This window comes from Lampetra planeri, chromosome 72, assembly GCF_965212315.1.
Source record: "Lampetra planeri chromosome 72, kcLamPlan1.2.h2, whole genome shotgun sequence".
Lineage (NCBI taxonomy): Eukaryota > Metazoa > Chordata > Hyperoartia > Petromyzontiformes > Petromyzontidae > Lampetra > Lampetra planeri.
Genome location: NC_136177.1, coordinates 138,280 through 151,250, shown reverse-complemented (window position 1 = coordinate 151,250; position 12,971 = coordinate 138,280). Strand labels below are relative to the sequence as shown.

Genomic DNA, 12,971 nt, shown 5'->3' with positions numbered 1-12,971 from the left:
TGAGAAAACTGCATTCCCTTAAGATCCATCCTTTGCTTTTCTTTTAAAGTGCCAACGAAACCCCCTGTTGAGGAAAAGCCAACAAAGCCAGCTCCTGAAGAGAGTGGCGCTCCTCCTCAAGAACCAACTGCACCGAAGGACAAGACACCCCAACCTCCAACCTCCGGCATCAAAGAGTCAGAACCCTCACCCTCAGGAGGGCCAGGTGTGTTCATTTTGTTAGATTATATATATATATATAGGAAGTATACAGCTTAGGATCAATTAAAACATAGTGACTTAATTTGTTAGATCTCAGAAACTTATTAAGACTTGATCCTGGATAGGTTTTGGATAGGTGACAATCTGTGTAACAGATGTCAGAGACTGAATATTTATAATATTGACTTCACAGAGCAGAATGCCACAGCCCTTTATTGTGATGTACTTCCATACTCTCCATTCCACGTTCACTAACCCGCACTGATGAGCATGATGAAGCATCGTCAAATAACCCCCCCAACCCAGACACCATGGGGAGGCTTTAATTGAGCAGTGTATTGGCAAAGAGCTGTACATTATTTAGTATAACTGTCCAGTAACTTATTCGTAATCCAGATTAAAGTATTGTCTGCAGGTTGCTTACAACATTTTACAAGGTTCAACTCAGACTGTTTGAGAAATCTGCATTCCCTTAAGATCCATCCTTTGCTTTTCTTTCAAAGTGCCATCGAAACCCCCTGTTGAGGAAAAGCCAACAAAGCCAGCTCCTGAAGAGAGTGGCGCTCCTCCTCAAGAACCAACTGCACCGAAGGACAAGACACCCCCACCTCCAACCTCCGGCATCAAGGAGCCAGAACCCTCACCCTCAGGAGGGCCAGGTGTGTTCATTTTGTTAGATTATATATACAGGTAGTTTACTGCTTAGGATCAAATCAAACAACGTCACTTAATTTGTTAGATCTCAGAATCTAATCAAGACTTGATCCTGGATAGGTTTTGGATAGGTGATAATCTGTGTAACAGATGTCATAGGCTGAATAATTATAATATGGACTTGACAGAGCAGAATGCCACAGCCCTTTATTGTGATGTACTTCCATGCCCCCCATCCCACGTTCACTAACCCGCACTGAAGAGCATGATGAAGCATCGTCAAATAACCCCCCCAACCCAGACATCATGGGGAGGCTTTAATTGAGCAATGTATTGGCAAAGAGCTGTACATTATTGAGTATAACTGTCCAGTAACTTATTGTTTATCCAGATTAAAGTATTGTCTGCAGGTTGCTTACGACTTTTTAAAAGGTTCAACTCAGAATGTTGGAGAAAACTGCATTCCCTTAAGATCCATCCTTTGCTTTTCTTTCAAAGTGCCATCGAAACCCCCTGTAGAGGAAAAGCCAACAAAGCCAGCTCCTGAAGAGAGTGGCGCTCCTCCTCAAGAACCAACTGCACCGAAGGACAAGACACCCCCACCTCCAACCTCCGGCATCAAGGAGCCAGAACCCTCACCCTCAGGAGGGCCAGGTGTGTTCATTTTGTTAGATTATATATATATACAGGAAGTATACAGCTTAGGATCAATTAAAACATAGTGACTTAATTTGTTAGATCTCAGAAACTTAATAAGACTTGATCCTGGATAGGTTTTGGATAGGTGATAATCTGTGTAACAGATGTCAGAGACTGAATATTTATAATATTGACTTCACAGAGCAGAATGCCACAGCCCTTTATTGTGATGTACTTCCATACTCTCCATTCCACGTTCACTAACCCGCACTGATGAGCATGATGAAGCATCGTCAAATAACCCCCCCAACCCAGACACCATGGGGAGGCTTTAATTGAGCAGTGTATTGGCAAAGAGCTGTACATTATTTAGTATAACTGTCCAGTAACTTATTCGTAATCCAGATTAAAGTATTGTCTGCAGGTTGCTTACAACATTTTACAAGGTTCAACTCAGACTGTTTGAGAAATCTGCATTCCCTTAAGATCCATCCTTTGCTTTTCTTTCAAAGTGCCATCGAAACCCCCTGTAGAGGAAAAGCCAACAAAGCCAGCTCCTGAAGAGAGTGGCGCTCCTCCTCAAGAACCAACTGCACCGAAGGACAAGACACCCCCACCTCCAACCTCCGGCATCAAGGAGCCAGAACCCTCACCCTCAGGAGGGCCAGGTGTGTTCATTTTGTTAGATTATATATATATATATACAGGAAGTATACAGCTTAGGATCAATTAAAACATAGTGACTTAATTTGTTAGATCTCAGAAACTTATTAAGACTTGATCCTGGATAGGTTTTGGATAGGTGACAATCTGTGTAACAGATGTCAGAGACTGAATATTTATAATATTGACTTCACAGAGCAGAATGCCACAGCCCTTTATTGTGATGTACTTCCATGCTCTCCATTCCACGTTCACTAACCCGCACTGAAGAGCATGATGAAGCATCGTCAAATAACCCCCCCAACCCAGACACCATGGGGAGGCTTTAATTGAGCAGTGTATTGGCAAAGAGCTGTACATTATTTAGTATAACTGTCCAGTAACGTATTCGTAATCCAGATTAAAGTATTGTCTGCAGGTTGCTTACAACATTTTCCAAGGTTCAACTCAGAATGTTTGATAAATCTGCATTCCCTTAAGATCCATCCTTTGCTTTTCTTTCAAAGTGCCATCGAAACCCCCTGTTGAGGAAAAGCCAACAAAGCCAGCTCCTGAAGAGAGTGGCGCTCCTCCTCAAGAACCAACTGCACCGAAGGACAAGACACCCCCACCTCCAACCTCCGGCATCAAGGAGCCAGAACCCTCACCCTCAGGAGGGCCAGGTGTGTTCATTTTGTTAGATTATATATACAGGTAGTTTACTGCTTAGGATCAAATCAAACAACGTCACTTAATTTGTAAGATCTCAGAATCTAATCAAGACTTGATCCTGGATAGGTTTTGGATAGGTGATAATCTGTGTAACAGATGTCATAGGCTGAATAATTATAATATGGACTTGACAGAGCAGAATGCCACAGCCCTTTATTGTGATGTACTTCCATGCCCCCCATCCCACGTTCACTAACCCGCACTGAAGAGCATGATGAAGCATCGTCAAATAACCCCCCCAACCCAGACATCATGGGGAGGCTTTAATTGAGCAGTGTATTGGCAAAGAGCTGTACATTATTGAGTATAACTGTCCAGTAACTTATTGGTTATCCAGATTAAAGTATTGTCTGCAGGTTGCTTACGACTTTTTAAAAGGTTCAACTCAGAATGTTGGAGAAAACTGCATTCCCTTAAGATCCATCCTTTGCTTTTCTTTCAAAGTGCCATCGAAACCCCCTGTAGAGGAAAAGCCAACAAAGCCAGCTCCTGAAGAGAGTGGCGCTCCTCCTCAAGAACCAACTGCACCGAAGGACAAGACACCCCCACCTCCAACCTCCGGCATCAAGGAGCCAGAACCCTCACCCTCAGGAGGGCCAGGTGTGTTCATTTTGTTAGATTATATATATATACAGGAAGTATACAGCTTAGGATCAATTAAAACATAGTGACTTAATTTGTTAGATCTCAGAAACTTATTAAGACTTGATCCTGGATAGGTTTTGGATAGGTGACAATCTGTGTAACAGATGTCAGAGACTGAATATTTATAATATTGACTTCACAGAGCAGAATGCCACAGCCCTTTATTGTGATGTACTTCCATACTCTCCATTCCACGTTCACTAACCCGCACTGATGAGCATGATGAAGCATCGTCAAATAACCCCCCCAACCCAGACACCATGGGGAGGCTTTAATTGAGCAGTGTATTGGCAAAGAGCTGTACATTATTTAGTATAAATGTCCAGTAACTTATTCGTAATCCAGATTAAAGTATTGTCTGCAGGTTGCTTACAACATTTTACAAGGTTCAACTCAGACTGTTTGAGAAATCTGCATTCCCTTAAGATCCATCCTTTGCTTTTCTTTCAAAGTGCCATCGAAACCCCCTGTAGAGGAAAAGCCAACAAAGCCAGCTCCTGAAGAGAGTGGCGCTCCTCCTCAAGAACCAACTGCACCGAAGGACAAGACACCCCCACCTCCAACCTCCGGCATCAAGGAGCCAGAACCCTCACCCTCAGGAGGGCCAGGTGTGTTCATTTTGTTAGATTATATATATATATATACAGGAAGTATACAGCTTAGGATCAATTAAAACATAGTGACTTAATTTGTTAGATCTCAGAAACTTATTAAGACTTGATCCTGGATAGGTTTTGGATAGGTGACAATCTGTGTAACAGATGTCAGAGACTGAATATTTATAATATTGACTTCACAGAGCAGAATGCCACAGCCCTTTATTGTGATGTACTTCCATGCTCTCCATTCCACGTTCACTAACCCGCACTGAAGAGCATGATGAAGCATCGTCAAATAACCCCCCCAACCCAGACACCATGGGGAGGCTTTAATTGAGCAGTGTATTGGCAAAGAGCTGTACATTATTTAGTATAACTGTCCAGTAACGTATTCGTAATCCAGATTAAAGTATTGTCTGCAGGTTGCTTACAACATTTTCCAAGGTTCAACTCAGAATGTTTGATAAATCTGCATTCCCTTAAGATCCATCCTTTGCTTTTCTTTCAAAGTGCCATCGAAACCCCCTGTTGAGGAAAAGCCAACAAAGCCAGCTCCTGAAGAGAGTGGCGCTCCTCCTCAAGAACCAACTGCACCGAAGGACAAGACACCCCCACCTCCAACCTCCGGCATCAAGGAGCCAGAACCCTCACCCTCAGGAGGGCCAGGTGTGTTCATTTTGTTAGATTATATATACAGGTAGTTTACTGCTTAGGATCAAATCAAACAACGTCACTTAATTTGTAAGATCTCAGAATCTAATCAAGACTTGATCCTGGATAGGTTTTGGATAGGTGATAATCTGTGTAACAGATGTCATAGGCTGAATAATTATAATATGGACTTGACAGAGCAGAATGCCACAGCCCTTTATTGTGATGTACTTCCATGCCCCCCCATCCCACGTTCACTAACCCGCACTGAAGAGCATGATGAAGCATCGTCAAATAACCCCCCCAACCCAGACATCATGGGGAGGCTTTAATTGAGCAATGTATTGGCAAAGAGCTGTACATTATTTAGTATAACTGTCCAGTAACTTATTGGTTATCCAGATTAAAGTATTGTCTGCAGGTTGCTTACGACTTTTTAAAAGGTTCAACTCAGAATGTTGGAGAAAACTGCATTCCCTTAAGATCCATCCTTTGCTTTTCTTTTAAAGTGCCAACGAAACCCCCTGTTGAGGAAAAGCCAACAAAGCCAGCTCCTGAAGAGAGTGGCGCTCCTCCTCAAGAACCAACTGCACCGAAGGACAAGACACCCCCACCTCCAACCTCCGGCATCAAAGAGCCAGAACCCTCACCCTCAGGAGGGCCAGGTGTGTTCATTTTGTTAGATTATATATATATATATAGGAATAATAGTAGGTTTTTACCCTTTTAACTGGTACAAAACTGACACCTTTATTCAAGGCATCATGTTTGCAATGACCACAACACAAGTAGTCAAAAAAGCAAACAAAAAGAAGCAACTCTGATAAGGATGATAATATGCACTGTCCTTGAAGTTGATTGGCCCACACCCGAGACGGCTTTCTTTAGAGCCTTGTCCCCATTGGTGTAGGGCCAGATGACACCAGAAGGCGTACAACTCAAACACAGTGCAATATCAGAGTATTGAGAGCTCGGGGTAAGCATTTACACTATGAGATCTCTTTTACCAGTGGCAAAATATAATAGTAGGTTTTTACCCTTTTAACTGGTACAAAACTGACACCTTTATTCAAGGCATCATGTTTGCAATGACCACAACACAAGTAGTCAAAAAAGCAAACAAAAAGAAGCAACTCTGATAAGGATGATAATATGCACTGTCCTTGAAGTTGATTGGCCCACACCCGAGACGGCTTTCTTTAGAGCCTAGTCCCCATTGGTGTAGGGCCAGATGACACCAGAAGGCGTACAACTCAAACACAGTGCAATATCAGAGTATTGAGAGCTCGGGTGAAGCATTTACACTATGAGATCTCTTTTACCAGTGGCAAAATATAATAGTAGGTTTTTACCCTTTTAACTGGTACAAAACTGACACCTTTATTCAAGGCATCATGTTTGCAATGACCACAACACAAGTAGTCAAAAAAGCAAACAAAAAGAAGCAACTCTGATAAGGATGATAATATGCACTGTCCTTGAAGTTGATTGGCCCACACCCGAGACGGCTTTCTTTAGAGCCTAGTCCCCATTGGTGTAGGGCCAGATGACACCAGAAGGCGTACAACTCAAACACAGTGCAATATCAGAGTATTGAGAGCTCGGGGTAAGCATTTACACTATGAGATCTCTTTTACCAGTGGCAAAATATAATAGTAGGTTTTTACCCTTTTAACTGGTACAAAACTGACACCTTTATTCAAGGCATCATGTTTGCAATGACCACAACACAAGTAGTCAAAAAAGCAAACAAAAAGAAGCAACTCTGATAAGGATGATAATATGCACTGTCCTTGAAGTTGATTGGCCCACACCCGAGACGGCTTTCTTTAGAGCCTAGTCCCCATTGGTGTAGGGCCAGATGACACCAGAAGGCGTACAACTCAAACACAGTGCAATATCAGAGTATTGAGAGCTCGGGTGAAGCATTTACACTATGAGATCTCTTTTACCAGTGGCAAAATATAATAGTAGGTTTTTACCCTTTTAACTGGTACAAAACTGACACCTTTATTCAAGGCATCATGTTTGCAATGACCACAACACAAGTAGTCAAAAAAAGCAAACAAAAAGAAGCAACTCTGATAAGGATGATAATATGCACTGTCCTTGAAGTTGATTGGCCCACACCCGAGACGGCTTTCTTTAGAGCCTAGTCCCCATTGGTGTAGGGCCAGATGACACCAGAAGGCGTACAACTCAAACACAGTGCAATATCAGAGTATTGAGAGCTCGGGTGAAGCATTTACACTATGAGATCTCTTTTACCAGTGGCAAAATATAATAGTAGGTTTTTACCCTTTTAACTGGTACAAAACTGACACCTTTATTCAAGGCATCATGTTTGCAATGACCACAACACAAGTAGTCAAAAAAGCAAACAAAAAGAAGCAACTCTGATAAGGATGATAATATGCACTGTCCTTGAAGTTGATTGGCCCACACCCGAGACGGCTTTCTTTAGAGCCTAGTCCCCATTGGTGTAGGGCCAGATGACACCAGAAGGCGTACAACTCAAACACAGTGCAATATCAGAGTATTGAGAGCTCGGGGTAAGCATTTACACTATGAGATCTCTTTTACCAGTGGCAAAATATAATAGTAGGTTTTTACCCTTTTAACTGGTACAAAACTGACACCTTTATTCAAGGCATCATGTTTGCAATGACCACAACACAAGTAGTCAAAAAAGCAAACAAAAAGAAGCAACTCTGATAAGGATGATAATATGCACTGTCCTTGAAGTTGATTGGCCCACACCCGAGACGGCTTTCTTTAGAGCCTAGTCCCCATTGGTGTAGGGCCAGATGACACCAGAAGGCGTACAACTCAAACACAGTGCAATATCAGAGTATTGAGAGCTCGGGGTAAGCATTTACACTATGAGATCTCTTTTACCAGTGGCAAAATATAATTGCAAACATGATGCCTAATTGCAAACATGATGCCTTGAATAAAGGTGTCAGTTTTGTACCAGTTAAAAGGGTAAAAACCTACTATTATATTTTGCCACTGGTAAAAGAGATCTCATAGTGTAAATGCTTACCCCGAGCTCTCAATACTCTGATATTGCACTGTGTTTGAGTTGTACGCCTTCTGGTGTCATCTGGCCCTACACCAATGGGGACTAGGCTCTAAAGAAAGCCGTCTCGGGTGTGGGCCAATCAACTTCAAGGACAGTGCATATTATCATCCTTATCAGAGTTGCTTCTTTTTGTTTGCTTTTTTGACTACTTGTGTTGTGGTCATTGCAAACATGATGCCTTGAATAAAGGTGTCAGTTTTGTACCAGTTAAAAGGGTAAAAACCTACTATTATATTTTGCCACTGGTAAAAGAGATCTCATAGTGTAAATGCTTCACCCGAGCTCTCAATACTCTGATATTGCACTGTGTTTGAGTTGTACGCCTTCTGGTGTCATCTGGCCCTACACCAATGGGGACTAGGCTCTAAAGAAAGCCGTCTCGGGTGTGGGCCAATCAACTTCAAGGACAGTGCATATTATCATCCTTATCAGAGTTGCTTCTTTTTGTTTGCTTTTTTGACTACTTGTGTTGTGGTCATTGCAAACATGATGCCTTGAATAAAGGTGTCAGTTTTGTACCAGTTAAAAGGGTAAAAACCTACTATTATATTTTGCCACTGGTAAAAGAGATCTCATAGTATATATAGGAAGTATACAGCTTAGGATCAATTAAAACATAGTGACTTAATTTGTTAGATCTCAGAAACTTATTAAGACTTGATCCTGGATAGGTTTTGGATAGGTGACAATCTGTGTAACAGATTGTCAAATGATGAATATTTATAATATGGACTTCACAGAGCAGAATGCCACAGCCCTTTATTGTGATGTACTTCCATGCCCCCCATCCCACGTTCACTAACCCGCACTGAAGAGCATGATGAAGCATCGTCAAATAACCCCCCCAACCCAGACACCATGGGGAGGCTTTAATTGAGCAGTGTATTGGCAAAGAGCTGTACATTATTTAGTATAACTGTCCAGTAACTGATTCGTAATCCAGATTAAAGTATTGTCTGCACGTTGCTTACAACATTTTACAAGGTTCAACTCAGAATGTTTGAGAAAACTGCATTCCCTTACGATCCATTCTTTGCTTTTCTTTCAAAGTGCCATCGAAACCCCCTGTTGAGGAAAAGCCAACAAAGCCAGCACCTGAAGAGAGTGGCGCTCCTCCAGAACCAACTGCACCGAAGGACAAGACACTCCCACCTCCAACCTCCGGCAACATGGAGCCAGAACCCTCACCTTCAGAAGGGCCAGGTGTGTTCATTTCGTAAGATTTTATATATATACAGGAAGTATACAGCTTAGGATCAAATCAAACAAAGTGACTTAATTTGTTAGATCTCAGAAAACAATTAAGACTTGCTAATGGATAGGTTTTGGATAGGTGACAATCTGTGTAACAGATGTCATAGGCTGAATATTTATAATATTGACTTCACAGAGCAGAATGCCACAGCCCTTTATTGTGATGTACTTCCATACTCTCCATTCCACGTTCACTAACCCGCACTGAAGAGCATGATGAAGCATCGTCAAATAACCCCCCCAACCCAGACACCATGGGGAGGCTTTAACTGAGCAGTGTATTGGCAAAGAGCTGTACATTATTTAGTATAACTGTCCAGTAACTTATTCGTAATCCAGATTAAAGTATTGTCTGCAGGTTGCTTACAACATTTTACAAGGTTCAACTCAGAATTTTTAAGAAATCTGCATTCCCTTAAGATCCATCCTTTGCTTTTCTTTCAAAGTGCCATCGAAACCCCCTGTAGAGGAAAAGCCAACAAAGCCAGCTCCTGAAGAGAGTGGCGCTCCTCCTCAAGAACCAACTGCACCGAAGGACACGACACCCCCACCTCCAACCTCCGGCATCAAGGAGCCAGAACCCTCACCCTCAGGAGGGCCAGGTGTGTTCATTTTGTTAGATTACGTATATACACGAAGTTTACTGCTTAGGATCAAATCAAACAAAGTGACTTAATTTGTTAGATCTCAGAAAACAATTAAGACTTGCTAATGGATAGGTTTTGGATAGGTGACAATCTGTGTAACAGATGTCATAGGCTGAATATTTACAATACGGACTGCACAGGGCAGAATGCCACAGCCCTTTATTGTGATGTACTTCCATGCTCTCCATTCCACGTTCACTAACCCGCACTGAAGAGCATGATGAAGCATCGTCAAATAACCCCCCCAACCCAGACATCATGGGGAGGCTTTTATTGAGCAGTGTATTGGCAAAGAGCTGTACATTATTTAGTATAACTGTCCAGTAACTGATTCGTAATCCAGATTAAAGTATTGTCTGCACGTTGCTTACAACATTTTACAAGGTTCAACTCAGAATGTTTGAGAAAACTGCATTCCCTTACGATCCATTCTTTGCTTTTCTTTCAAAGTGCCATCGAAACCCCCTGTTGAGGAAAAGCCAACAAAGCCAGCACCTGAAGAGAGTGGCGCTCCTCCAGAACCAACTGCACCGAAGGACAAGACACTCCCACCTCCAACCTCCGGCAACAAGGAGCCAGAACCCTCACCTTCAGAAGGGCCAGGTGTGTTCATTTCGTAAGATTTTATATATATACAGGAAGTATACAGCTTAGGATCAAATCAAACAAAGTGACTTAATTTGTTAGATCTCAGAAAACAATTAAGACTTGCTAATGGATAGGTTTTGGATAGGTGACAATCTGTGTAACAGATGTCATAGGCTGAATATTTATAATATTGACTTCACAGAGCAGAATGCCACAGCCCTTTATTGTGATGTACTTCCATACTCTCCATTCCACGTTCACTAACCCGCACTGAAGAGCATGATGAAGCATCGTCAAATAACCCCCCCAACCCAGACACCATGGGGAGGCTTTAACTGAGCAGTGTATTGGCAAAGAGCTGTACATTATTTAGTATAACTGTCCAGTAACTTATTCGTAATCCAGATTAAAGTATTGTCTGCAGGTTGCTTACAACATTTTACAAGGTTCAACTCAGAATGTTTAAGAAATCTGCATTCCCTTAAGATCCATCCTTTGCTTTTCTTTCAAAGTGCCATCGACACCCCCTGTAGAGGACAAGCCAACAAAGCCAGCTCCTGAAGAGAGTGGCGCTCCTCCTCAAGAACCAACTGCACCGAAGGACACGACACCCCCACCTCCAACCTCCGGCATAAAGGAGCCAGAACCCTCACCCTCAGGAGGGCCAGGTGTGTTCATTTTGTTAGATTACATATATACACGAAGTTTACTGCTTAGGATCAAATCAAACAAAGTGACTTAATTTGTTAGATCTCAGAAAACAATTAAGACTTGCTAATGGATAGGTTTTGGATAGGTGACAATCTGTGTAACAGATGTCATAGGCTGAATATTTACAATACGGACTGCACAGGGCAGAATGCCACAGCCCTTTATTGTGATGTACTTCCATGCTCTCCATTCCACGTTCACTAACCCGCACTGAAGAGCATGATGAAGCATCGTCGAGTAACCCCCCCCCAACCCAGACACCGTGGGGAGGCTTTAATTGAGCAGTATATTGGCAAAGAGCTGTACATTATTTAGTATAACTGTCCAGTAACTGATTCGTAATCCAGATTAAAGTATTGTCTGAAGGTTGCTTACAACATTTTGCAAGGTTCAACTCAGAATGTTTGAGAAATCTGCATTCCCTTAAGATCCATCCTTTGCTTTTCTTTAAAGTGCCATCGAAACCCCCTGTTGAGGAAAAGCCAACAAAGCCAGCTCCTGAAGAGAGTGGCGCTCCTCCTCAAGAACCAACTGCACCGAAGGACAAGACACCCCCACCTCCAACCTCCGGCATCAAGGAGCCAGAACCCTCACCCTCAGGAGGGCCAGGTGTGTTCATTTTGTAAGATTATATATACAGGTAGTTTACTGCTTAGGATCAAATCAAACAACGTCACTTAATTTGTTAGATCTCAGAAACTAATCAAGACTTGATCCTGGATAGGTTTTGGATAGGTGATAATCTGTGTAACAGATGTCATAGGCTGAATAATTATAATATGGACTTCACAGAGCAGAATGCCACAGCCCTTTATTGTGATGTACTTCCATACTCTCCATCCCACGTTCACTAACCCGCACTGAAGAGCATGATGATGCATCGTCAAATAACCCCCCCAACCCAGACATCATGGGGAGGCTTTAATTGAGCAATGTATTGGCAAAGAGCTGTACATTATTTAGTATAACTGTCCAGTAACTTATTGGTTATCCAGATTAAAGTATTGTCTGCAGGTTGCTTACGACATTTTAAAAGGTTCAACTCAGAATGTTTGAGAAAACTGCATTCCCTTAAGATCCATCCTTTGCTTTTCTTTAAAAGTGCCAACGAAACCCCCTGTTGAGGAAAAGCCAACAAAGCCAGCTCCTGAAGAGAGTGGCGCTCCTCCTCAAGAACCAACTGCACCGAAGGACAAGACACCCCCACCTCCAACCTCCGGCATCAAAGAGCCAGAACCCTCACCCTCAGGAGGGCCAGGTGTGTTCATTTTGTTAGATTTTATATATATATATATACAGGAAGTTTACTGCTTAGGATCAAATCAAACAATGTCACTTAATTTGTTAGATCTCAGAAACTAATTAAGACTTGATCCTGGATAGGTTTTGGATAGGTGACAATCTGTGTAACAGATGTCATAGGGTGAATATTTACAATACGGACTGCACAGAGCAGAATGCCACAGCCCTTTATTGTGATGTACTTCCATGCTCTCCATTCCACGTTCACTAACCCGCACTGAAGAGCATGATGAAGCATCGTCAAATACCCCCCCCCCAACCCAGACACCGTGGGGAGGCTTAAATTGAGCAGTGTATTGGCAAAGAGCTGTACATTATTTAGTATAACTGTCCAGTAACTTATTCGTAATCCAGATTAAAGTATTGTCTGCAGGTTGCTTACAACATTTTGCAAGGTTCAACTCAGAATGTTTGAGAAATCTGCATTCCCTTAAGATCCATCCTTTCCCTTTCTTTCAAAGTGCCATCGAAACCCCCTGTTGAGGAAAAGCCAACAAAGCCAGCTCCTGAAGAGAGTGGCGCTCCTCCAGAACCAACTGCACCGAAGGACAAGACACCCCCACCTCCAACCTCCGGCATCAAGGAGCCAGAACCCTCACCCTCAGGAGGGCCAGGTGTGTT

The 12,971-nt window shown here is 42.5% G+C and overlaps 1 protein-coding gene across 1 annotated transcript in view; it reads left to right on the top strand.

Moving 5' to 3' along the window:
* The window catches only part of LOC144737627 (mucin-2-like), a 50,741-nt gene extending 41,673 nt beyond the window's left edge, over positions 1-9,068 (top strand). The window contains exons 33-38 of the mRNA XM_078620396.1: positions 50-205; positions 705-860; positions 2,664-2,819; positions 4,623-4,778; positions 5,273-5,428; positions 8,899-9,068. Of these exons, the coding sequence (XP_078476522.1) occupies positions 50-205; positions 705-860; positions 2,664-2,819; positions 4,623-4,778; positions 5,273-5,428; positions 8,899-9,068 (950 nt within the window). The remainder of the gene's footprint in view (positions 1-49; positions 206-704; positions 861-2,663; positions 2,820-4,622; positions 4,779-5,272; positions 5,429-8,898) is intronic.
* Positions 9,069-12,971: the final 3,903 nt, after the last annotated feature.